This window comes from Citrus clementina, unplaced genomic scaffold (assembly GCF_000493195.1).
Source record: "Citrus clementina cultivar Clemenules unplaced genomic scaffold, Citrus_clementina_v1.0 scaffold_5, whole genome shotgun sequence".
NCBI classification, from domain to species: Eukaryota; Viridiplantae; Streptophyta; class Magnoliopsida; order Sapindales; family Rutaceae; genus Citrus; species Citrus x clementina.
In genome coordinates, this window is record NW_006262201.1 from 17,783,497 (window position 1) to 17,811,335 (window position 27,839).

At 33.5% G+C, this 27,839-nt stretch overlaps 2 protein-coding genes across 2 annotated transcripts; one reads left to right on the forward strand and one right to left on the reverse strand.

Annotated features, from left to right (window-relative positions):
- Nucleotides 1-21,846: 21,846 nt before the first annotated feature.
- LOC18041545 (probable polygalacturonase) lies at nt 21,847-25,765 on the forward strand. Its single transcript, XM_006432149.2, has 5 exons — nt 21,847-22,467; nt 23,140-23,260; nt 23,993-24,167; nt 24,541-24,611; nt 24,721-25,765. Exons 1-5 carry the CDS (start codon nt 22,018-22,020, stop codon nt 25,350-25,352), a joined length of 1,449 nt encoding a protein of 482 aa, XP_006432212.2. The 5' UTR covers nt 21,847-22,017; the 3' UTR covers nt 25,353-25,765.
- Nucleotides 25,766-25,955: 190 nt separating this feature from the next.
- LOC18041631 (photosystem I reaction center subunit N, chloroplastic) lies at nt 25,956-27,058 on the reverse strand. Its single transcript, XM_006432150.2, has 3 exons — nt 26,477-27,058; nt 26,263-26,388; nt 25,956-26,169 (listed from the first exon to the last, which is right to left on the reverse strand). Exons 1-3 carry the CDS (start codon nt 26,771-26,773, stop codon nt 26,080-26,082), a joined length of 513 nt encoding a protein of 170 aa, XP_006432213.1. The 5' UTR covers nt 26,774-27,058; the 3' UTR covers nt 25,956-26,079.
- Nucleotides 27,059-27,839: the final 781 nt, after the last annotated feature.

Genomic DNA, 27,839 nt, shown 5'->3' on the forward strand with positions numbered 1-27,839 from the left:
ATTATAAATTATCAGCTTCTTAGACAACTTTGGTAACCGTTGTTTGCTATGGTGATACAATTTATTTGCATGTTCTTCAGTTTTGATGTTAATCCTAGCAAACTTTAAAATATATATTTTTATTGTGTCGTTTTATTTTAGGACAGATTCTATAATATATGAATACATTTTGTTGCTTTATTTTTTAAGTTCAAGGGCTGTAATGAGTACACTATGGACGATATTTTGCAACTTCGCAATTAGTGGGCGATGTATGTTGCAAAGTTACTTGTAGCACAATAATGAGGTAAATTATATTTTTGCTTGTAAATATCAAAGAATTGATTTTTGTAGCATAGTAGCTAATTGATTCTATATACTGCAATTATAGGTGGGAAAGGTAAAGGGAAAGGCAAAGATCAAAGAGTAGATGTACTGATTATTTCCTACAAACTGTCATTATGTGTTCATGTAAATATTTGACATGTTTTCAAACAATATTTTAGATATTTGTATTACTATTTTATTTGATACCTATTTAAATGTTAGTAGGAATGTTATATATTTATATTTAATTATTCAAATTTGTACTTTAGTTTAATTTGAATAGATTTTCTTTGAATGCCATTATTTGATTGGCAAAACTAAAAGAATAATGAAAATAATATAGTAACAACAATAATTTCAACATCTTTTCTTTGAAGCCATTGACGCTAAAAAATGTATCAACATCATAATATTAGTGATGCTATAGTATTACAAATTGCTGACACTGAAGTATTAGTATCTGTTCATTCTATCATGTCATCTCCCAGTGTAAAACAAACTATTGACGTGTAATAGTTATTAGTAAATACGATCACTATAGTGTCATAATATTTTGTGATACTATGGTGAAAGTAACTTTTAACAAGTGATCATTATCAGTAATTACTAATACCATAGTGTCATAAATCTGATAATACTATAGTAATAGTAATCACTAACACCAATTACAAGTGTCATTATTTTTCTGACTCATAGATTACTGACACAATTAACAAGTGTCAGTGAAAGTAATTTCTGACACTATTCTAAAGTCAGTAAAGACCATTTTTCTAGTAGTGAATTATATGTTATTTGTGGGTTTTTTTGGGTTTAAATTTGGCCGTTGACTCATTCACCCTTCTTAAGTGCTAATGGATTGGGTATTGACAACCAATTTTTCATCATTATGTGGTAGAGTAAAATATGTCAATTTTAATGACTGTGGAATTAAAAACTCGTATTATAAAACCAACACTCGTGATTGATTCATATTAATCAATCATGTGGTTATATCCACATCTACCTTCAACAGTTAAATCATGACCATCTACTCATGTCAACAAATAAAACTTATAAAAACACCCTAATTAATTTTTTTAACCTTCTACCTCTTCTTTGATGAAGAAAACAAATTCTTTGAAAATCATTCAATCATTCTCTTAAATACAATCTTTCGTCCTTCTCTTGATATATGCACTCCATAACAACTTTATCCTTCAACAAAAAAGAAGATGATGTAAAGAAAAAAATTATTGCGTATGGCTTTTGATGTTTGCTTCGTTGTTAGGGTTATTTTAGTTCTCTAAATGAAACCCCAGCACCAATAATTACTAGTCAAAGGCCTCAAATAAAATTGAAGTTGGCATTAGATGTTGATCGGAACTTGATTGAAGTCCAAATCAATTGGTTTAAAATTCAAGCTCTTAAAAGGTGTCATTCGTAAGCAGACAATTACATGTGAAGTGTCGTGTTTGGTCTATAAAGATTACTTTGCTAAAGATTAACTATTTACTAGCATTTACAGCATGCCAATAACTTATGTAACTCATATTTGTGCATTATGTGTCAGTTGATGAGATTCATATGCAGGATGAATTTGAACAACAATCAAGCATTCAGAACCTATGGAAGGAAAGTGCAAGCCAACAGCATATCAAGTTCCAGAATCATCTATAACGGCCAAGTATTTGATTGATAGTAGGAAAATAACTTCATGATAATTCCGGCAAGAATCTCTCTAGCCTTCCATATTTTATAATAAACTCAATAGGAAATTCACTCATGTCAAGCCTTAGAACTGTTACAAGAATTTCTTATCATCATTGTATATATTATTCTAATCACCATGTAATCTAATTAAGCAAGAAACACAAGCAAGAAATAATATTGTATTGTATTGTATTAACCAAACGGTTGTGGCTCAATTGGCAACGCTAGCTGGGTAAGCGGGAAAAGCTCTTGGGTTCGATCCCCACTAAACACACCATTTGGGAGGGGTAAGGAGCCTTAACTGTGACTACACCCCGAATCCGGATTAGTCGGGGCCCAATGTGGTCGCCAGAAACCGGGTGGTTTAAACCAAAAATAATAATAATAATATTGTATCAATTTTTTTTATAGTATCAGAGCTAATGGCTGAAAAATATACAAAACCTTCACTCACTATCCAGTCATTCCACCAATGTGTGAGTTTTGTCTCCATCAAACTCAATTCAAACAATTATCGTCTTTGGAAGTCTCAAGTTCTTCCACTCATCAACTGTCTTGAAATGGAACACCATATTACCAGCATGGAGGCTCCACCGAAGATGATTACTCAAGATGGAAAAGAAAAAATAAATCTTGAATTCATCCTTAGGATGAACAATAGTAGATTATTGATGACATGGTTGAGAGGGACGGTGACAGACGATATATTAAGTATGATAGTAGAAAGTCAAATTGCTTATGAAGTATGGCGCTCTATTGAAGAGCATATGCTTCCAGCAACCAAAGAACATGAGTCTTAGTTGAAAGGTAGCCTTTATTCCCTTAAGAAAGGGAACACAAAACTTAAAGAATTTCTCAAGAAATTCAAGACACTGTGTAACAACTCAAAAAAATTGGGAAACCAATTTTAGATAAAGACAAGGTCTTCCAACTCGCACGATCTCTTGGGCTAAACTATGCTGACTTCAAGATTGCCATGTTAGCCAAACCTCCCTATCCCACAATAAAGCAATTTATTCTTGCCCTCCAAATCCATGAACAAACAATTATGGTCCAAAAGCAAGAAGAAAAAGCACTAATTCAAGCTTTTTTTTTTTGCCAGAATGGGAGAAGAATGAAAAACAACGATGGCTATAAAAGAGCCTACAAACAAAATAACAGGGATCAAAATCAAAATAAGAGCCCACATCTTTCGAATATACAAACTGCATCAAAAATTACAAAGGAAAGCAAGAAGAATGCACAAGAAGAGGTTGTGACTTGCCAAATACGCGGAAAAAAAAGGGGACATAGTGCAACCTTTTGCCAGAATCGTTATAAATATATGGATAAAAAAGAAGTGCCACAAGTTCTTGCTGCAATGAACTTCCATCAACAAATTGATAAACAAATTTACGCAGATTTTGATGCCATAGCACATATGGTGAATGATCCTGGTAAACTCGATACTCTTTTTTTTTTTATAAAGGCCATGATAAGATTTTTGTTGGCAATGGACAAGCATTAAAATTTCACATACTGGAGATATTTCTGTAAAAACTTATCATGGCACTTTCAAACTGAAATATGTTCTTGTTGACCCTCAATTAAAGAAAAATCTTTTGTCTGTAGCTCAACTCACTAACGATCTACCATGTTCTCTTGAATTTGATTCTAAAGGCTTTATTGTTAAGAATAAACAGAACCAAGTACTGGCAAGAGGCAGTAGACGTAGAAATCTCTACGTATTAGAGGAGACCAATCAGGAAGCTCTTAATGAATAAAAGGAAAGTTTGTGGACGCGGATCTTTGGCACAAAAGACTTGGACACCCAAGTCACAACGTCTTGCGTATATTGAAATCACAAAAGAAATTAGCATTTCTAATTGGACTAAAACACCAAGCATATGTGTTTTATGTCAATTAGGAAAAAGCTACAAACTCCCTTTCAAGTTATCCAATAAAAAATCACAATTTCCTTTAGAGAAAATACATTGTGATTTGTGGGGTCTTGTTTCTATCAATTCTACATAGAATTTTAGATTTTATGCTCTCTTTATTGACGATTGCACTAGATTCTCTTGCTTGTTTCCTTTAAATCATAAATCTAATTTTTTTTTATTGTTCTGTAAGGTTCCAACAACAAGTGGAGAATCAATTGGAACAGAAAATTAAAATTTTCTAATGTGATGGAGGAGGAGAATTTAATTCAAACATTTTTCTTAATCATCTACAGATTTGTGGAATAAAAAGACAAATCGCATGCCCCTACACACCTGAACAAAATGGAGTAGCAGAGAGGAAACATCGGCATACAACTTTAACCATAATGTTTCAAGCCCAACTTCCATTGACACTTCGGGTTAAAGCGTTCATCACTGCAACTTATCTCATCAATATAATGCCTCTTTCAACTCTTAACATGAAATCTCCCTTTGAAAAGCTTTTTAATAAAGTTCCTGATTATGACAAATTGAAAACTTTTGGATGCAGGTGTTTCTCTTATTTAAAGGACTACAACAAAAATAAATTCAATAAAAATCACAACCTTGTGTTTTTGTTGGATATAATCTTTTACATAAGGGATATTGTTATTTAGATCTCGAAAACAAACGTATCTATATATCTAGACATGTTGTATTTGATGAAAATACCTTTCCACTTGCTAAATTATCTTCCTTTGGTACTTTGCAGGAAAGTCTAAAACTAGTCAAGAATAAGTGGTTTTCATCTCCTGCCACAAACGTTGAAGAACTTAATCCCATCACTAGTTCTTGTGACAATATTATGATGTTAGCACCAATTTTTTATACACCTCGTACAAGCAAAAATTTTAACTTCACCGAAACTTCAGAGACAACAACTCCTAGCCATGAAACCAATGAAGGAAATATTGAGGCTCACACAAATTCTACCACTGATGACCATGAGCTAAACAACTCCTTTTCAACCGAGAAGAACTCTTCTGAAATCAGTCATAAAGAGTTTCCTGATATCTCAAATAAACTCTCTATTGAATTACCAATTCAACCTACTGCGTCCACTTTTCCAAGTGAACTATAAAAAAACACTACTTCAAATTCGCGCCTTATAATTATTGTGAAGCCAAAGATTAGTTATATTTTGTTATGAGCTTGCTGAGGTGGCTGATGAGCTGGCGTTAGTGGGGTCCAAGAGAATAAGTAGTTAAGTTGTTACAGCTTGGTTCTATTAAGTGGATACACACGTGTCAAAAGCAGTATATATAAGCTTCTTCTAAAGACAGAAGAAGTAGATTCAGAGGCTGCATTACAGAGAGAGGAAACACTAAGCTTAAAGAGTTTCAATATGTATTGTTGAGGGTCATTGTAATCAGCCATTTTTTAGTTCAATAAAGCTTCTGCCCTAGCTGGCATTTTCAGCCGTGGATGTAGGTTCCTTTGTGGAGCTGAACCACGTTAGTTTCTTGCTGTGTTGATAGTTCTTGATTACTCTGTTTTTTCTTTGCTTATTTTCTTGTCTTACATTTATTAATTCTGGGTTTGTGAGTTACTTAGTTCTTGTTTAAGAGTCAAATATAACTCAGTTAGCATAACAAACTGGTATCAGAGCTTGGTGTTGGTTAGGATCGAATTCTAAAATGGCAGGCACCAGAGTTGATCTTGAAAAGTTTAATAGAGATAATGACTTTTATCTATAGAGTTTAAAAATGAGAGCAATTCTGATTTAGCAAGGGCTTGACAGTGCCTTCGATGATGAAGAAGATCTTATGGCCATGAAAGAAAAGAGAGAAAGTTCTCCAAGTCTTGGTGGAGACCAGAGAGTCATTAATAACAAGGCCCATAGCACGATTATCTTGCATCTCTTTGATGAAGTCTTGAGAGAGGTGTCAAAAGAAAAAAATTGCATTTGGTTTCTGGGCCAAGCTTGAAGAAATCTTTAGCAAAGAGGCTGATATGAAAATGAGATTATACACATTATCGATAAAAGATGGTGTAGCAATGAAGGATCATGTGGATGAGTTTAATAAACTCATTTTTGATCTTGAGAATGTTAACATAATTCTTGAAGATGAAGACAAGGCACTCATCTTACTTAGTTCCCTTCTAGAATCTTATGAACACTTTGTAGATACTCTCCTCTATAAAAGACAGACCCTCACATTAAAAGATGTCAAAAATGCTCTGGAATCCAAGGATTTAAATAAAATGGCAGAAGTAAAAGATCAAAGCAATGCAGAAGGCTTAGTTACCAAAGGAAAATCAAAAAAGAAAAACAACAAGCAGAAGAAGAACAATAACCAGAAAGATAAAGCTGAGAAAAATAATAAGAAGAGAAAGTGTTACTTCTGCCAAAAGGAGTGGCACTACATCAAGGATTGCTTTGAGAAAAAGAAACTAGAAGAATTGCAAAAGAAGTCAAATGGGAAGGCTACTTTAGCCTCTGAGGATGAAGGTGACTATGATGAAGCAAATGTCCTGGTGGCTGCAGAGAGGCACCCAACTGGTGAGTGGATATTAGATTCTGGTTGTTCCTTCCATATGTGTCCAAATAACAGCTTTTTTAAGACCTTTGAAAATGTGAATGGTGGGAAGGTACTGTTAGGGAATAATCTGGCTTGCAAGGTGGCTGGAATATGAACCATTAGCTTAAAAATATTTGTTAGTGTCACTAGAGACTTGCACTATGTGAGATATGTTCCTGAACTCAAAAGAAATCTAATATCTTTAAGAATGGTTGATCAATCAGGGTGTACAATTAAGGCTGAAAATGAAGAAATACATGTTACAGATAAGGGTGAAACTGTTATGAAGGAGGTTAGGAAAAATGGGATGTATATACTTGTTGGATCCTCACCTGAGCATGGGATCTCAGCAAGTGTGACCAGAGACAAAACTAAGCTCTGGCACATGAGACTAGCTCATATCAGTGAAAGAGGTCTCAGGGAGTTAAGCAATCAGGGCTTATTTGGTAATGACAAAATTTCTTTCTTAAAATTTTGTGAGAAATGTGTATTTGGCAAAGCTACAAGACTAAAATTCATTATGGGGAGAAAAGAAACCAAACAAACCTTAGATTACATTCACTCAGATCTTTAGGGGCCATCACAAGTTCCATCTTTAGGTGGAGCTAGGTACTTTGTGTACTTTATAGATGACTTCTCAAGGAAGGTATGAATTTATATGTTAAAGCATAAAAATGAAGTATTAGAGAAGTTTAAAGAGTGAATAACTCTGATGGAGAATCAAACTGATAAGAAAATAAAGAGGCTAAGGACAGATAATAGACTGGAATATTGCAGTAGAGAGTTTGAAAATTTTTGCAAATCAAAGGGCATAGCAAGGCATAGAACTGTTACCTATACTCTACAGCAAAATGGGCTAGCAGAGATAATGAACAGAACCTTAATAGAGAGGGTTAGATGTATGCTGCTGAATGCAAGTTTATCCAAAGGTTTTTGGGCTAAGGCAGTCACAACAGCTGCCTACTTGATAAACAGAAGTCCATCATCAGCTCTAGACTTTAAGACACCACCAGAGATTTGGTCAGGGAAGCCACTAGACCTAAGCAATCTGAGGATTTTTGGGTGCCCAGCATATGCTCATATAAAGTAAAGTAAGCTTGAACCAAGGGCTGTCAAAGGGTATTTTTTGGGTTATCCAGAGAGCACAAAGGGATACAAAATATGGACCCTCAATGGCAAACCATCTAGAATACTTATCAGCAGGGATGTTACTTTTGATGAAGGTCTAATATTTCTGTCAAAGGTAGAAACTGATATTGAAGCTACAGAATCGGAAGAAGCTAAAAGTGCTGAACAGAAGGTGGAGCACTCTAATAATTGCAAGACTTCTGAAGAGCCATCAGAACAATTCAAAGAAGGGAATAAATCATCAGAATTAAAAACATACCAACTTGTTAAGGATATGGAGAGAATAGCTATCAAAATGCTAAGGAAATATGGCATAACTTACCTTATTTCCTATGCATTGACAGTAGCTGATGAAGTAAATAGTAGAGACCCTTTAAGTCACAGAGAAGCTATGTGCTGTGAAGATAAGCTGAAGTGGTATGCTACAATGCAGGATGAAATAACCTCATTAAAGAAGAATAACACTTGGATCTTAGTTGAAAAACCTCCTAACAAGAAACTAGTTAGCAGTAAGTGGATTTTCAAATTGAAGGCTGGAGCTTCTGAAAAGGAACCACCAAGGCACAAGGCCAGACTTGTGGCAAAGGGATTTACACAAAGAGAATGAGTTGACTTCAATAAAGTGTTCTCACCTATACTCAAATACAGCTCCATTAGGTTGTTATTGGCCCTCTCTGCATATTATGACCTGGAACTGGAGTAGATGGATGTTAAAACTGCTTTCTTACATGGTAATCTTGATGAAGAAATTTTCATGGCACAGCTAGAAGGGTTTATTGAGAAAGGATCAGAGGACAAGGTGTATTTACTGAAAAAGAGCTTGTATGGCCTCAAGCAATCTCCAAGGCAATGGTATTTGAAATTTGATGAGTTCATGATAAGCCATGGATATAACAGAAGCAAGTTTGATAATTGTGTGTATTACAAATTCCTATCCAGTGATGGCGGCGTTTACTTACTTCTTTATGTTGATGACATGCTTATTGCATGTAAACAAAAAGAAGAAATAGATAAGCTCAAGGTTGAACTCAGCACTGAATTTGAAATGAAGGATTTGGGTGCAACTACAAAAATTTTGGGCATGCAGATAATAAAGGACAGTGACTCAAAGACTTTGTATCTGTCTCAAGCTGATTATGTGAAGAATGTATTGACCAAGTTCAATATGGAAGACTCAAAACATGTTACAACACCCCTGTCAGCACACTTCCAGTTATCTAAATCTCTGGAACCTACAACTGATGATGATCTTCACTATATGAGGAAGATTCCATATTCCAGTGCAGTTGGCAGCATCATGATGCCATGGTCTACACCATACCTAACTTGGCACATGGAGTTGGTGTTATCAGTAGATTTATGGGGAACCCTAGTAAAGATCACTGGAATGCAGTGAAATGGGTACTAAGGTACCTTCGAGGGACTGTTGTCACTGTTATTGTGTTTGGAAACATAAATGGAGCATTACCTGAAGTTGCTGGGTTTGTAGATTCTGACTATGCAGCAGATAAGGATAGAAGAAGATCTATTACAGGGTTTGTGTTTACTATGTGTGGAGGTGCAATAAGCTGGAAGTCCTCTCTTCAATCAATGGTTGCTCTCTCAACGACAGAAGCTGAGTATATTGCACTCACAGAAGCTGTTAAAGAGGCAATATGGCTGAGAGGGTTGGTCTCTGAATTGGGGTTTAAACAAAAAGTTGTTAAAGTTAGCTGTGATAGCTCAAGTGCCATTCAACTAAGTAAAAATCCTAAGTATCATGAGAGAACTAAACATATTGATGTTAGAATGCATTTCATAAGGGATGAAATTGGCAAAGGAGTGATGAATGTGGTCAAGGTGCCTTCTGAGGTCAATCCAGCTGACATGTTAACCAAGACATTGCCATCAGTTAGGTTCAGGAATTTGCTGAACTTGATTAGGAGTGTTAGCTTGTGATACAAGCTTACTGTTGTTGTTGCAGTGTAGGGATAAGCATGAACAGAATAGAACTAAGGTGGAGATTTGTGAAGCCAAAGATTAGTTATATTCTGCTATGAGCTTGCTGAGGTGGCTGATGAGCTGGCGTTAGTGGGGTCTAAGAGAATAAGCAATTAAGTTGTTACAGTTTAGTTCTGTTAAGTGGATACACACGGGTCAAAACAGTACATATAAGCTTCTTCTGAAGCCAGAAGAAGTAGATTCAGAGGCTGCATTACAGAGAAAGGAAACACTAAGCTTAGAGAGTTTCAATCTGTATTATTGAGGGTCATTGTAATCAGCCATTTTCTAGTTCAATAAGCTTCTGCCCTAGCTAGCATTTTCAGCCGTGGATGTAGGTTGCTTTGTAGAGCTGAACCGCATTAGTTTCTTGGTGTGTTGATAGTTCTTGATTACTCTGTTTTTTCTTTGCTTCTTTTCTTGTCTTGCATTTGTTAATTTTGGGTTCATGAGTTACTTAGTTCTTGTTCAAGAGTCAGATATAACTCAGTTAGCATAACAATTACTCGACAGAAACTTAGAAGTAATCCCAACCTGGCCTTGCACATATCCATTGTATCAGAACCAAAAACCTTGAAGAGTGTGCTCTAAAAAATCCTCAATGGGTTGCTGCAATGGAAGAAGAACTTTGGGCTTTATACCAAAACAACACTTGGGATCTTATTCCAAGGCCAGCAAACATAAATATCATTCGTTCCAAATGGGTGTACAAAATCAAGTACAATGAAAAAGGAACCATCGAACGATTCAAAGCGCGTCTTGTAGCCAAAGGGTTCACACAAGTTCCCAGGATTAATTTTGAAGAAACTTTCAGTCCGGTCATAAAACATACAACAATCCTACTTGTATTTGGCCCTTGTTGTGAATCAAAATTGGTCAATGAGTCAACTTGATGTGCGCAACGCTTTCCTCCATGGTCATCTTAATGAGATTGTCTACATGGAGCAACCCCAAGTTTTGTCAATCCTAAACTACCATCACATGTTTGTAAGCTGAAAAAGTCACTCTACGAGCTAAAACAAGCTCCACGAGTTTGGTTTGATTGTCTTTACCATGCACTCATTAAACTTGGTTTTCAAAAAAGTAAGGCTGACACGTCCTTGTTTTTTTTACATCATGAATTTAGCATTATTTTATTACTTGTTTATGTAGATGATGTTATAATCACTAGAAATAATAACACCCTTATACAACATATTATTAGGACATTTAGTTCATAATTTGCTTTGAAAGACTTGGGTATGCTAACTTATTTCTTAGGCATTGAAATAAAATACTTTACGGCTAGAATTTTCCTTTCGCAGGCTATGTATACAAAGGATTTACTGATTAAGACTAAGATACAAGATAGCACCTCCATTACTACTCCTATGACTATGAAAGAAGTACCAAAATTTGATGATAATGAACCCGTTGACACTACAGAGTATCACCAAATTGTGGGAAGTCTACAATACCTTACTTTCACTAGATCCGATATTACACATGATGTGAATCGTGTCTGCCATAAGTTCCAATAACCAACCAAAGCCGATCTTCGTTCTGTCAAACGCATATTGCGCTATCTCAAAGGCACTCTTAATTTTAGTCTTCGTTATTTAAAACAAACCTCGCTAAAGTTGTATGGTTTTTCATATTCAGATTGGGCTGGCTGTACTCTCACTCGTCGAAGCACAAGCGGATTCTGCATCTACCTAGGCGCAAACTGCATTAGTTGGAGTTCAAAAAAACAGGCCACAGTTGCTCGTTCTAGTGCCGAAGCTGAATATCGTTGCATGGCTTCTACAACAGTAGAACTCACCTGGCTCACATATTTATTGAAAGACATTGGCATCTAGCTTGTAGCAACACCAGCACTTATATGTGACAATAAGAGTGCTCTAGACATGTCTAAAAATCCAGTATTTCATTCCTGCACTAAGCACGTCGAGATTGACTACCATGTTGTTCGTGAGAAAGGCACACAAGGATTGCTTGACACAAGATACACTCCTTCTCTATCTCAAATTGCTGACATATTTACAAAGCCTCTGTGTAAGAAACTCTTCCTAAAATTTAGGCACAAACTTGGAACTCACCCCATGACCGATCCTAGTTTGAGGGGGGCAGATGAGATTCATACACAGGATGAATTTTAGCAACAATCAAACATTCAGAACCTATGGAAGGAAAGTGCAAGCCAACGACATATCAAGTTCCAGAATCATTTATAACGGCCAAGTATTTGATTGATAGCAGAACAATAACTTCATGATAATTTTGGTAAGAATCTCTCTAGCCTTCCATATTTTATAATACAATCAATAGGAAATTCACTCATGTCAAACCAAAGTTGGTTGGTGTGAGTGGTTCGGCACTCTCACTCCTTAAGAGAGGTCAGAGGTTCAAGTCCCGCTCTCGTATGGAGTCACCACTTTGGCCAGCACTTTACCCCTTATGGGCCGACCCGGTGCGAGCGGGGATTAGTCTGAGTTGTGGTACGGGCTTAAAGGTGCCTCCCACAGTTGGGGCCCACTCAGGACCATCTCGTGGTTCAAACCAAAAAAAAAAAAAAAAAAATTCACTCATGTCAAGCCTTAGAACTGTTACGAGAATTTCTTATCATCATTGTATATATTATCCTAATCACCATGTAATCTAATCAAGCAAGAAACAATATTGTATCAATTTTTTCATCAGTGAACTAAATTTTTAGTTTTGGTAGCTTCAAGAAGTTCCATGTACAATCCACACACAAGTCATAAATCAACACTTTGTATTGAAATGTTAGTTTAATAGCAATACCCTTTAATTGGTTCATTAGAAGCTATGAACATTGGACTAATGAAACATTACAAGAGAATCCAATAAGGCTACCACAATCCCAAAATACCCAAATAGCAAATATAGGCTCAAATAAAATTAATAAATTTTGGCAAGTTGTTATTATAAGAATCGTTGCTAGCATCAGAATCATCAGTAACATCGGCTTCGTTACTATCATCGGGCTCATCCAACGATCTCGAAAGATCATCAATCTTTTGCAAGATCTGTCCTTCCTCGGAAGAATAAATACATTGTGTCTCAATACATGCTGTTCTTGGACATTCACTCGAGTGCTCAATCTTAATTTCCTTCATGCAATGCTACCAACATGAGAGAGGAAGGCATCAACAACAATAAGGAGTCTCTCCTTCATATAAAGGCAATAAGCAACATCTATTTTTTATACCAGGGATAAAAACAAACATGCTCTCTAGGAATCCAACTGCCAAAGAAAAAGGCAAAAAAGAAAAAAATAATGTCTGAAGACGATGCTGAATATAGTACTACACTGACAATATATTTTCTATGAAAAGTTTACATTAATAGATTAACAATATACTATGAACATTCTTGCTTTTACAACACATGTTTCAATGATGCTAAGAGTTTAGTGAAGATTTTACCTCTGTCTCATGAAGATACTAATGACAATCCATTAACATTACATGGCTAATTAACGATAAAGGCATTTTTAAGTAGAAAATTTGTGGAAGATCTTATCAAGGAAAAACTTGCGTGACATAAAAGATTTCATACACAAAAAATTGATACAGCATCTCTTCAAGTATATTATTTTCCGTGACAAATGAATCCATATCTTATCATCAACATAAAGCTTGGGCATTCTTATATTTAGCGGAACCCTTCAAAGGATAAAACACGCTACGTACTGCAGCAATTCTATGTTCACTTCTATTCATTGCATAAACCTTACATGTTTGTATTCAACCTTTAGTCAACAGCGTAAATTCCCCCAAAAAAAATTCTTCCATTATTAATTTAAAATTATCACAAATTTGTAAAAGTTTCATATTAAATCCTGAGAGGAATCACTTTTATTAATAAAACAAACCTGTTCAAGTATATCTACATTTATGTTTTACCTTTTCTCTACAGCACAAACTTCTCAAAAAATTCCTCATTTGCTCGCATAAAATTACCACCAATTCATAAAAGTTGGATACTGCGCTTTCTTAAATTGATTAGTTATGTTTATATTGAGAAATTCAAAGGCTACTCCATGCTTGTCAAGTGACGAAAGAACGGGTAAAATGAAGAGTTTACTAAAAATTAAAGCAATTACAAAAGAGGATAAGGTGTCTACATATCAAATAAGTTGATTTAAAAAAAGAAAAAGAGAGAGAGCATTATATGATAGTAATCATTCATAGCTTAAATTGTTCATAGTTAGAAAGGAGTTGCCATTTGAAAGGGAGCCAAAAAAAAAAAAAAAAAAAAAGAGCCTCATTTCAGCAAGATAAACCAAAAAAGCACACATGCTCGCCATAAGCTAATAGGGGCCATAAGATTTCACGCAATTCTCTTGGTATAGTCACAGCCTTCAGGAAAAAAATTTGAAAAAAATAAAATTAGGTAATGTATTGCAATCATTTACTAGAAAAAGATAGAAAATTTCATGTAAGAGTTTGGAAGGCATAACCTCGTGACTACATTGCAAGTTTAACACTTTGGGACAACTATTGAACTGTGCAAGAAGTCCAATCAATTTCAGGTTCTATTGATTGTCAATATTATCAGATCTGAAAAAACGATATAGTTTCAGACAAAGCCTAATATATTAAAATGTGTTTAAAATTTTTATTTTCAAGTTTGAACTCATCCAACGTGTCATTGCTTTTGCACATAAGCCTTAATACAGCAACCTGAAATCTTAATACTTCTTAACTTCGTAAATCAATATTCTCTTAAGTACTCTAGGAACGGAATTTGAGAAATTTGGTAGCAAAACCACTTATCCGTATCAAAAGCTGGCCTAATTTTAATTTTTTCAGATTCTTCCAATAGGATACACTGATGCGGGATAGTGTAGTAGGCCTAAGTACGAATATTTGAATTTTTTTTTTTATTATCTGAATACAAGTGGTTTTTTTGTTTGTTTTTATAAATAAAAAAATCTTAAACATAATTATTTGACATTTATATTCTTCAATTATTTGACATATATGTCCTTAAAGACTAAAATAAAAAAGGACTAAATTTTATAGTTTCGAAAATAAATATATTTTTATAAAGATATTTTGGAAAATAATTTTTACTTTTCATTTATACATTTTCCTAAAAATTTACATTTTCTATTCAGATGTAAATGTATTAAAATCAAACATAAGTTACAAAAACACAAACAAATAAATTTTAGAAATGGTTTGAAATTAAATATTTAACAAACAACCCCCAACAATAACTATAGGCTTCTCAATCCTTGACATAGAAAAGATTCATACCTAGCCGCTAGATCCTTAAATACTTGATCAGCTTCATACCTCAAAGAAGAAAAAGTCACGCTAATTCTAGGCGACTCCAGTTTACAATAATGTAATTCTAGTGCAACAATTGATTTCACATAGAAAACTAATTGAGACAAATAGTAATTCCCACAAGTACAATTAACTATAAGTTTTAACTCTTTGACATTACTTCCAATTGCATAGGTAAGGCATCTCTGTATGTTCAATACAAGGCTTCTGCTTAAGTTCTACACAAGCTCTAGATCATCTGATAATCGCACGCTAAGCATGAACTTCTCTAAACTAATTGCAATCATATGACGATCGAGCAAATTTAGTTCCAAGAACTTCGAGCCCTTCTTTTGTTTCCTAAAACTAAACAGATAGCAATCAAATTTAAACAAAATCTTGTTGCATCATATTTGTAATTGCCCGACCTCAACAACTAAAAAGATATAGATAGGAATGGGAGAATGTGGTGCAATATTTCTAATTGCACCAAGTAGATACCGATAGGAATGAGAGAATATGCCTAAGCCCAACAACAAAATAGATGTTGTTCGATTTGGGTACACAGCTCGTTACAATTTTGTTATTGGTTTTACAACTCAAAATGCATCTACTTAGTTAGGAGAGTCTATGACTTACAAATTAGTTTAGGAAGTCATTCGCTAGTAATATCGGATATTACATATTTTCCCTTGAGAACCTCACATCCTCATGAAGGCCATTGGAAATAGAATGAAACGATACCATATTGGTAAATCCATCTATCCATACATCAGGTAGTGAGTTAGCTCTGATACTAAATGTAATAGTTTAGGCCCAATAATTAAGTAGATATTGTTTTCTTTGGGCATATAGTCCCACAATTTTATTATTGGGTTTCATAACTCAAAAACATGTCTACTTAGTCCACGAGCTCACTCACTAGTGATATGAGATATTACAATATTAGTTCAGTAGTGTAGATATTCTATCCAAATTCACATTTGGACTTGCACTCCTCTCCGTAAGAGTTATTGTTAATTATTGAGCAACAATTTTAGAATGAATTAACAGGAATGGACATAAATTAAATTTATACAATTGTAAAATTCTATTGACAAAATTAATTAAAGAGGTTTGATACGAAGATTTACCAACAGCGGCCGTGGTTTTGGCCTATGGCATCTAGCAGTGTTCAATTTCTAGACATTGGCGAGATTCCGGTGAAGCAAGTGGCCAATATCTGGCAGTAATGAGGGCTGAGTATGAAGGCAAGGAGAGTAGAGAGAAATGGGCGAGCTATTTTTATTTTTATTTATTATTTTTAATCCCTCACATTAATTTCTTCATTCTTCATAAAGTTACTACATCTAATTAATGTGTATATGTTGTATATACATTTTTTTCAAAAAATTACTTTGTAATTAATATTATATTTTATTAAATTATACATATCATAGGTATATTATATGATATTAATTAGATATAGTAGGTTTGGTATACTCTAAAATGCTTCGCTGTTTGGTGGACTTGAGGAGAGGAAAATGGGAGAAGAGAAAGAAATAAAGAGAAAAAGATGAATTTCACATCTAGCCAAATAACAAAAATAAGATTGATTCTCTTTTTTTATCCATTTCCATTCTTCTCATCTCCTATCATTTCTTCCAACTAAACACATGATTGGAAGATCCAAATTTTACAATTTTCAATTTCAAGAATAGTGTCGCTTTTGCTTGCAGCTTTTTTTATTATTATTTTTTGGTTATAATTTTATCCACGACAATTACTAAAAAGGAAAATAATAATTTTCTAATTTTGAATACATTAAAATTTACTTTATTCTTTCTTCTTTAATGATGGTTCATACTTCATAAATATTGACACTAATAATTTTAATTTATATGTTAGTGTAATCACGTTTTATCATACGCTCTTGAAAGTCAATTTTTATATATTTAACACATACAATTCATGAAATTACTCAATGAATATATTATTGAAAAAAAAAAAAGCTCAACAAAGATAACATACTTAATCTTATTATCACTATTTTTTAATCCTTTTGCTATTAAAAGTGCACTTGTATATGTGAGTTCGAAAACTGAAATATATTTCATTGATAATATTCAATACAAATTATATAAAAAAATAATGATAAAATATTTGGGGAAACTAAAATTACTTGCTTCACCATCCGATGAAGGTGTTCGCATATGATTCGGTTTACCATATTCCTGTTTCTCATCCTTTTTCATGTGGAACATGATTTCTTTCTTTCTATATAAACATACTTTATTAGCTCCTATTTCTCTTTAATATTTTTTTCTTCTGTTGTTCAATGAAAAATAAAAATTATCCGTTGTCCAATTAAAATTAAAAATTATTCAGCAAACAAATTACTCAGTACCAATCGCTTGTTATCTTTTATTTATCTCTATTGTGCCGTACAATTTGTACGTGCTCAAGTTTTTTTTTGCCAACCCCTGTTCATAAACAAGTTTCTCAAGTCAAAGGAAAATTTTCATAATTATAATCCAAAAGAAATTTAAAAAAAAAAAGAAAGAAAGAAAGAAAACTAGCCATTGAACTATCAGAGTCTCAATCCGGCCGAAGCTCCAAAACGTTTTTTAGGAAAGAAGCAATTGAACTACCGCAGTACTCTCAATACAGAGCGAGAGCGAATTATCAGAATAAAAGCAGGCGAATTATTAAATTACAAGGCAAGCAAATCATTAAGCATATTTCTCCGTTTCAAACCAAAACGATCGATTCATCAAAATAAATAGAAACATTAAGAAAAGTCTCGTTTAAAAGTCTCGTTACAAGTAAAGAAACATGACACATTGTAACTCATTTAAGATATGTTGGTCCTCACGTTCAGAACGAGCATTGATACAGAGAAATAGCATAGGCTCATATTAACCCATGCAAGTCGATAATGCAAATAGTTATATGCCAATTATGGACAGATAAATGCAGCAGACAAATAAAGCAAAAACTGTATACGCCTTAATAAAAATATCATTGTAATTTTAACAATTTTTATATTTTTTATGATTATGTCATCTCTTTCTCACCGAACAAAAATCCTAGAGTCTCAAGAGAACAATATTTTAAAATTTATTTATTTTTTATTGGGTGAGGTTATTATTTAAATTTAAATATTAATTATATAAAAGTTCAACTATTCATATCATGCAATCCCATAGTAAATATTTAAAGGTTAAATGCTCGCTTATATTTTAGGTTAGGGTAGTGATATGTCCACTTGGTAAATTCTGTAAATCTACTCTACTTTTAAAAAATAATTATAAAATTTTTAAGTGCACATTATTTTTAAAAATTTCAAATAAAGAAGAATTTTGAAGAATTAATCAACTAGATATATCTTAATTTAGTTTCTTTGTGATATTTTGATTTTGTTTTTGTGATTTAGAGTTGTTTATTATATTTGACTATTAAGATTGTTTTAACGTATAATTAAATTGACTATTTTACCCTTAAATGTAAAGAAACAAAAATTTACTTTACTTTCAATTTTTTTTTAATTTTATACAAAATTAATTGTTTCTAAATGGTCAATTCTACTTTATTAGTATGATTATTAACATTTAATTAAGGTAACTTAATGTCATTATGAGACAATACTCATGTAAATTATTAAGCTGTAAAATTTATGTCATTTACATATTAAATATTAAAAATTATTAGGCACCGTTTCAAGAGTTAGATTATCAGTCACAAAATTAAGTACCTAAAGTATTAAATATACGAACACATATTTCTTTGGAGAATTGATTCATTTTATATCAAACCAACCTCAATCGTAAAAAAAGTTTGGAAAAAGCCTAAGCGAGAAAAAAAATATGAGAATGATTTAATTGATTAATTATAAAAATATTTGTGTTGATTTGTATTTGTTAGAAATAATGTGAATTTATTGTAAATATATTTTGAAAGTGGGTGGATTTACGGAAATAATGGGATACAAATATCCTAACCCTTTAAGTTAGGTAGCCGTTTACTCCCTATATATTGAAAAGTGTCTCAAGATACACTTGCAATTGAATGGGTAACCCTCTTGCTCTTATTTTTTTTTTCCTTTCTTATACAATAATATCCTTACTATAATTTTGGTGATATTAATTATTAATAAATGAAAAAATTAATTAAAAATTAACCAATAATTATTAGTCTGAATGAACTGTTATCAATATTCTAATTTTTAAAAATATCAACACTTGCTAAATTAAAGTAATGTTTAATAATTATTGCTAATAATTATAATCTTACTAATATGTTTTAATTATAATCTTACTAATACTTAGAAATTAATTTACCATATTAATCATAAAAGTGAAACGATAAAAAAATTACATTAGATTCTTACTTTATTTTTAAAGTTAATTTGTAAATTAACATTTTCTATGAATAAATTTATTAGGCAATGATTCATGAGCACATGATGTTTTGGATTTTTTCAAAAGAGCACAAATCTTTTTTTTTCTTTCAGAAATCCATTTAAAGTTTACATAATATTTCAGTTGTTCACTGTCGTCTTAACTCTGTTAATAATATTAATGAAATGATAAGTTTGCCCTTGAATATAAAGTTACCATTTTGCCCCAACTAAATGACAAAAATAAATGAAAGATAACAAAACAAACAGAATCATTTTCATAAAATAAAATTTATGTAACTTAAATTAAAAAACATACCAAATCTAAGTCATAAAAATTTAAAAAGAAATAGTAGCAAGCAATTTACTTTACCAACTAAACGATAAATATAATACGGCATCTAATTCAACTAAACTTATAATCATACATATGTCTGGAGTTGCACAAGCTAAACGTAGCCAACCAATAGAAATTTCAAAATGCCTAACTTAACTGGAGGAAAATATCCCAAGCCCTAACTCAACAGCCGTTGTAAGTAATAAGAGGTAAAAACAAAATCATGAAAGATTGCCGGCTTGCCATAGCTGGAGAACGCCGATGGTTGGTGATGGTGTCATGATACTGGTTCTGCGGAGCAGAGGAGCGAGCATCAAGCAACGGGAAATTTTGTGGCTGTTGGTGCGGTGGAGGCTTGGCGATGTTGTAGCTTCCGGGAGCCTGAAGGCTTGGCGAGGTGGCGGATCAATGTCGGCGGTGAGTTGATAAGCTTGAAAGTTGAGAGATAAGAGGACGCTGGAGCGGTGGTGGTGGCGGTGAACTCCCGTGGTAGCAACTTGTGGAAGGTTATGGACAAGACGACAAGTGGATCTGAAAATTCTGAATGTGGTGGCAGTGACGATGTGTCTTGATTCGCTATAGTTCGATGAGAAAAAAAATGAAAGAAAGGTGGTGGTTGGAGAGATAGCAGCGGCATGGGAAGAGATAGCCTTGCAGCAGTTAGGGGTCAACGTCCCCGCTCACTATTCACTTGTTTTCATTTGAAGGGAATATTGTATTTATATTTAAACGTAAAATTTAACCTAAAGTTTCGATTTACAGTTACTAGGTAAAAGTTAAAATAAAATGAGAATCATACAATGATAATAATAAACAAATAAATTATGAAGAATAAAAAAATAAAAATAAATGGTTATAATCATTTCACTATTTTAAAAATTGTAAAATATCAAATGACTACAAGAAATATTGTTCCTTATTATTTTACTACTATAATTTTGTAAAATGAAACTTTTTTATTAAAATCATTAGTTGACCAGTTAGTTGACTAGTAAAATATTAATCTTACCCTTTACTGTAAAATACACAAATAGAGTGTCAAATAGTAGACAAAAAAATTATGTTATGTCCTTAAATTATTAAATAATAATTTTAACCATGAATTGATAAATAACCTTGAATTTATTATAGCTATAAAAGTAAAAAATTGATAAAAATACCTCTAGATATTTTTTTTAAAAATTACACAATCTATTCTTAAAAAAAATTAAAGTTTATCTACGCAATCAACACTTCCATATTTAAGTTTTTTTAGCTTTTTTTTAACAAAAATATTTAGTAGCATTTGTACTTTACTATTTTTATAGTTGTAATAAATTTAGTGGTATTCATAAATTCATAGTTAAAACTATTATTTAATAATTTAAGGATATAACAACAATCTTATGTCTATTATTTAATGTCTCTATTTATGCATTTTATTATAAAGAATAAAATTATAGTTTACTAGTCAACTAGTTGATCAACCAACGGCCCTAACAAAAATATAATAAAATAAAAAATTTTATAAAATCACAATAATAAAGTGATAGAAAATATTATAATGATTTGATATTTTATAATTCTTAAAATAGTGAAATTATGATAACTCAAAAATAAGTTATGAAGAATAAAAAACAGGGAAGGAAAGACAACCGGAACGTTGTTGGGGGCTCCATACTCCAAAAAGCCATCATGGCCCACAAAATAAGATTTGGCTTACAACCGCTGGGAAATGGGAATCATCAAGCGCACTACAAGCTTTAAGACTAGAAAACAGTTATCTTAATTGGCCGCGGATCCCACACGCAAATCATCGCCTCCACGTGTTCTTCATCTGCATAGCAATCTCAATGCATGCTCGACACGCAATAGAAACTCATAAAACTAATAACCTCTACCAAAAAGAAATAATTTTCGACGGGTCCCGTCCCGTGAATATCGGCTCTTTCCGTCGCCTTCCTGTACAAAAACACGAACTTGCAAAAGCAACAATCTATCGCCACGTAGCCCAATTCAACAAGACCCTGCGTACGTGTCAATAAACTGTAGGGACTTATGCCGGACAAGAATACAACTGGCCTCACACTAATCAGAACCCCCTTCCAGTCACGTACAAGCTGGATCGAAGTTTCCCCTTGTAGTGTCCGAACCGGAGAGACACGTCACACGTTTTCAACTGCATGCTAAAGTACGCGGGTAAGCGCAGAACGCATCTACCCATTCACCTTCTTTCCAATTCTTCTCCTTCACGTTTCCTTAATTAAATTAAGAAACAGAACAACTACCATTCTCTCTCAGCTACACCATCGAAAATTTTTAATTTCTATTTCTTGATCATATCTTCTTATTTTCCTTCTCGTGCATGCAAAAACTAAATAAAAATAAAAATAGAAAATAATACTTATTTTTCGGTACTTATTATTATTATTGTTTTGTTTTGTTACATCTTACATGCATGCAAAAAGAAAAGGCAATGAAATCAGAAAAGCTGAAGGGGAATTTCAGCCGGCCATCATGGGCGACACTTGTGCTAATCGTCACTCTCATAACAATCCTCTCCTTACAAATCACAAAGAAGTCCGTTTTGTCGCCCAAACGGGTCGGTTTCTCGGGAGCCGATGGAGCGATATTCGACCCGGACTCGTGTGCCGCCGGGTTGCTGGGGGATCAGTACTTGCCGGAGAGAAAAGTCGTGATGTCGATAAAGGATTTCGGAGGAGTTGGAGACGGGACGACGTCGAATACAGAAGCGTTCCGGAAAGCGGTTCGGTACATGCAAGGCTTCGGCGACAAAGGTGGGGCCCAGTTGAACGTTCCGGAAGGCTTGTGGCTCACCGGAAGCTTCAATCTCACCAGTAACTTCACGCTGTTTCTTGAAAAAGGCGCTGTCATTTTAGGCTCTCAGGTATTAAAATAATCTCTCTCTCTTTCTTTTTTTATCATCATTATTATTAATTTATTATTTTGAGTGATTATATAATAAGATACAAATATGAATGAGATGACCGAAAATATGAAACGTTAAACTCGTAATGAAACGTCAAAGTGATGATGTGAATGGATGACAATAGGATTTTGTTAGCTTTTTTTCTTTTTTCTTTTTTCAGCATATTTTAGTCTATTTGAAATTTGAGAGATGAAAAGGGTTTGAAAAGGTGAAATGAAGAATTTAATTTGACGGGGCGTCAAATATTTTAATGTGTATTTGGTTTGGTCACGGTTCTTATGCTCATTTTGTCCTTTTTGCCACTTTTTTTCTTTAAATTTAAAGACATAGAAGGTTGGTGTGCTCTGATTTTATTTGTGTTCATATTTAAGGTCGAATTAGCGGGACCCACCATAATAATGTATTAAATTTGTTACTATTCTTTAGTATGAATGTGTATGTAATGTGTGTGTGTCTGTATGTATGCATACAAAGGATTTGGTTATGTGACTAGCTGTCCATCATTATGTAAGTGATCAAGTTTATGGTTCCCTGTGTTCAAAAGAAGAAAATGTTTATGGTTCCATGGCTCAGCTTATAAATAATTTTGTTTTGTTTAGTTTCTAATTTGTTTCTTTCTATTTTTAACAGGACATGGATGAATGGCCTATCATAGATCCTTTGCCTTCTTATGGAAGAGGGAGGGAGAGATTAGGAGGGAGACATATTAGCCTAATTCATGGGGATCATTTGACCAATGTCATTATAACAGGTATATTAAGCACATTATTTGTAATTATTATAGTTGAAAGCATAAGTTATGTCTGATGGTGCGTTCACAATGAAAAAGGAGGTACACAAAAGAAGAAAAAAGAAGATGTGGGTTGCTTTTGATAATATCTAACTTTTAATATTATGATCCGGTATTCCAAAATTAGTTGGACATTTTTTGCGAATTAAGAAGAATAAAATAGGCTTATCTTGAATGTTGTGGATGACTAAATGGACTATTTTATTGATAATGGAACTAATGGATTCTTTACATCAATAAATGATCTTTTGATGCTTCTCTATTTCCAGGTTGTTGTAGAAGGAAAAATTCTTCACACACTGTATATTTTTGAAACTGTAAAATAATGATATGGTTTTACTTATCCCCTAGAAATATTATTTTACCTTTTATGACGAGCATTATGCTTGGAATATGTAAAAGTTTATTTGTTTTGGGCTTGGGGGGAATACCTTGGGAACTCAAATCGATTAGAGAGAAAGGAAAATGTAGAAAGGAGATGAAAAGAGAAGGGACAGAGGAGAATTGTCACTTTGATTTTTTGGTGTCATTTAAAAAGGGAATGGAAAAGAAAATGGCAATTACATATTAATTGGATCATTATATCATGTGTGCTTCTTTTGTTATTAATTCTTATTTTAGTCCTTGAGAATCAACACTATTGTTTGGATCCATGAAATTATTAAGTTTATAAGATCGTTATTAAGTTTACAGGATATAATGGAACGATTGATGGTCAAGGACAGATGTGGTGGGATTTATGGTGGAACAGAACACTGAAGCACACAAGAGGCCATCTTGTGGAACTGATGAACTCTAACAATATCCTAATCTCTAATCTCACCTTCCGTAATTCTCCGTTTTGGACTATCCACCCTGTTTACTGCAGGTTCGACATTTTTGGTTTTCAATCTTATTTTCTTTTAATCTGTTTATGTCTTCAATAGTGCCTGTTGTATTCAAGTTTATTGTTTAATATTTGAAATTAAGCTGAATACATTTTGTTCTTTCTAATTTATAAATTCATCCAAATGACCACCTTTTTTTTAACCCTTCTTTTAAGAAAAAAAATAGTAGGAAAAGTGTACAACTCTGTCTCCCACCTGGTGTCCTTGAAGATAGAACTTTGCCCCAGCCTAGCAGCATTTTTATCCTTGTGCAGGGGCCATAACAATTAGCAACTTAGCATTAATGTGAAACAGAAAATAACACTTATGAATCATCTAGTTGAGCACTAATGGGCAGCATTGCATTTGTTTCAGGAATGTTGTTATCAAAGGGATGACAATCCTGGCTCCTCTTAATGCACCAAATACTGATGGTATAGACCCAGGTAGACAATACTCTCTTTTCTATCACATTTTCTTTATTTTCCCTTTTTTTCTCGGTCAGTATTGCCTTTTAAGCTTCTAATTCACAAACCTATACAAAACATTATACAGACTCGAGCACGAATGTGTGTATTGAAGATTGTTACATTGAAAGTGGGGATGATCTGGTGGCTGTGAAGAGCGGATGGGACCATTATGGCATTGCAATGGCTCGTCCAAGTTCAAACATCGTAGTGAGGAGAGTTTCGGGCACTACCCCAACTTGTTCAGGAGTTGGAATAGGTAGTGAGATGTCTGGAGGGATTTTTAATGTAACTGTAGATCAATTGCATGTTTGGGATGCAGCAGCTGGGGTTCGTATAAAGACCGACAAAGGTAGAGGCGGGTATATTGAAAATATCACCATAAGGAATATAAAAATGGAGAGAGTCAAGATACCTATAAGGATCAGTCGAGGTTCTAATGACCATCCGGATGAAGGATGGGATCCCAAAGCTCTTCCTAAAATAAGGGGTATTTCTTTTGTTAATGTGGTCAGCGAAAATACAACAAAAGCCCCAGTACTGGCAGGCATTATAGGTACACAATTTGAAGAGATCTGCATGAAAAATGTTAGTTTATTAGGTCTAGCCCCATCGGCGAAATGGCAATGTCAATTCGTTTCAGGTTTTACCAGTCAGGTGTTCCCTTTGCCATGTCCCCAGTTACAAAACAAAAGTTCATCTTGGTGTTCTTTTTCTTGAGTTTTCTAGGGAAGATTTGAACTTTGGGGTTCAAGTGAATTGCATTTTAGGAATGGAAACTGCTTCAGCAACCTGGGACTCCGATATGAACTAAACTTTGGGTAGAAATGAGTTCAATACGCATGAACGTCGTTTAAGCAAGACGTTCAATGAAGCTAGTTAAAGTTCCGGCTGAGTGCAGGCTTACAATTTTGGCGAAAGATGTGATTTCTTCTGCAGTTAGGACATGCAGGTTTAGACAGGTTTATGGTACCAGATTAGTTTCTCTGTTAAACAAGTTTGCTATGTTTATATTGATTCTTTATAATTGATTGCCAATTCTACAAATTCAGTTTCAGGATCTTTAAATGAACTTATTGGAATCTGGTTAGAATTTATACAGAAAAATGTAACACGAAAGAAGAACTTGTAATTTATTAGAGAATGATGAATTTTGTTCTATTTTTTAACTCCTACCAGCCCCTTATGTAGCTCATTGGGAACTTTCTGAAAACAGATTTTTTTTTTTTCCTTAAATTGAAACTAGGTGACAAGTGTAGCCATTTAGCTCTTGCTTACATAACTAACCCCAATTTTCTTCCAAAAAGGCAAAAACATGATGAGGATATAAAAAGATACTGAGCAGAAAAATATAACACACAAATAAGCACAAGTAAAGCTTCTTCAATGGAAACTTAGATACATGGGAGGGTAAAATAAAATGTTTAAAGAGATCAGTTGTCCCACTTCACCATTTCCAGAAAACATTGGAACCACACTTGTATTTATCTTTCCCTTTGCACTCCAATTCCAAATCATCCGAGATGAATGGCACTTTCTGCAAAAAAATAAAATTGAAAATAAAATAAAATTACTCAACACAAATCAACACCAAACGAATGAAGGGATAGAGTTTGAATCTGATAAAAACCTTTTGCTTGGCAAGATCTTGGCAGCCTGTGAAGTTCTCAGGGAACTTGCATGTGCCAAATTGAACAGTGTATGCTCTGGCAAAGTTTGCACCACTTGTTGCCAATCTCTTCTGGTCATTCAATTCCTGGAAAAAAAATCCATTCATTGTTGAGAATCAACTTACTAGAAATTGATGATCATTCAATATTTTTAAGTAAACAAATTAAATTAACCTTGTTGGCTTTGCTTCTCTCAAGGTATTCATCGATGACCCCAGCATTAGCAGAAGAAGCAGCAGCAGTAGCTGTGGTGAAAAGGGTAACTGCTAGAAGAGCCATGGCAGCTCTCCTTCCATCAGTTCCTCTTGATTCTTTTGAAACATCAACTTGTTGAGCTCTGATCACAGGCATTTTGTGGCCATGCACAGCCGGGGTTGAAACCGAAACAATCTTTGCATTGAGCTCAGATGATCCAGCACTGCCTGAAATGGCATAGTTGCATGCGAGTACACTAGAGTTCATGGCTGCCATCGCTCCTGCTGCAGCGCAAATTTTTTTTTTTGTTTTACAAAGTTCACGAAGTTGAGAACAAAATGGTGGCTTAATTTGCTTTTGTGTTTGTGAGTTGTGGATAAATGATGGAGATTTGATGATGAATTGTGATAGAAGATTGTGGTGGGAGTGTGGATAAGGTGAGATTGCCTCACTCCTATTGGTAAACTTTGCACTTCAATGCCACTTTGTGCACTTGGAAGTCTTGTGGTGAGCGTCAAATTCTGGCCCACTTTCGAATCAGAGTTTGTCTTCAGTATCTTCTTGCCAGAAGGGCAGAAACTGAATACGGATTACAGTAATCTCACCTCAACATTTTTGTTATATGTTTAGTGTAATACTACCTACAAATTCTTCTGTAAATTATTTTTATACAAGTCCCTTGGCACAACATGATTAACTTATACGTGGTTCAAGAAAAATTTTCATTCAACAACATAAAATTTCATTCAACAATTTGTATTTATTCTCTATATTTTCACTCTATTTAATCTTTATATTTTAAAAAATACCTCAAAATATCTTTATAATTAAATAAGTTACGTTCTTATCTTTTCTTTTTCTTTTCTTTTACAATAATATTCTTGGCCGTAATTAATTTATCTACAAAAATTTTAGTTAGCAAATTAACCAATAAATATCAATATGAGAGAACTACTATTTTTTATACTCGTATGACAATCTTGCTAATAATTTATGTACTAACTTAAAGTAATGTTTAATATCCTTGAAACAATTTTACTAATAGTTATTATATAAAAAATAATTTTACCAAAATTAATCCTCCAAGTAAAATAATAACATAAAAATTTCCATAAATTTTTATGTTATTTTAATGCTAATTTGATAAATTAATATTATTTTCTTTTTTTTTAATATTCTCAAGAAGGTAGGAAGATTATTGCAATGATGTTATTGTAAAAAGAAAGAAAAAAGTAATAATAAAGTTGTAACATATTTAACGCTAAGACTGTGTTGAGATATTTTTTAAAATATAAAGATTGAAGAGTTATTAGGCCTAGTCGTCCAAACACTGATTTCATTC

What these genes read in the sequence shown, in the direction of transcription:
- LOC18041631 (XM_006432150.2), bottom strand. Translation starts at nt 26,773, where the DNA reads ATGGCAGCCATGAACTCTAGTGTACTCGCATGCAACTATGCCATTTCA. An exon ending in AGAGAAGCAAAGCCAACAAG is followed by an intron (nt 26,389 to 26,476) that starts GTTAATTTAATT and finishes TTTTTTTTCCAG; the next exon opens with GAATTGAATGACCAGAAGAG. An exon ending in AAGATCTTGCCAAGCAAAAG is followed by an intron (nt 26,170 to 26,262) that starts GTTTTTATCAGA and finishes ATTTTTTTGCAG; the next exon opens with AAAGTGCCATTCATCTCGGA.
- LOC18041545 (XM_006432149.2), top strand. Translation starts at nt 22,018, where the DNA reads ATGCAAAAAGAAAAGGCAATGAAATCAGAAAAGCTGAAGGGGAATTTC. An exon ending in CTGTCATTTTAGGCTCTCAG is followed by an intron (nt 22,468 to 23,139) that starts GTATTAAAATAA and finishes TATTTTTAACAG; the next exon opens with GACATGGATGAATGGCCTAT. An exon ending in TACTGATGGTATAGACCCAG is followed by an intron (nt 24,612 to 24,720) that starts GTAGACAATACT and finishes AACATTATACAG; the next exon opens with ACTCGAGCACGAATGTGTGT.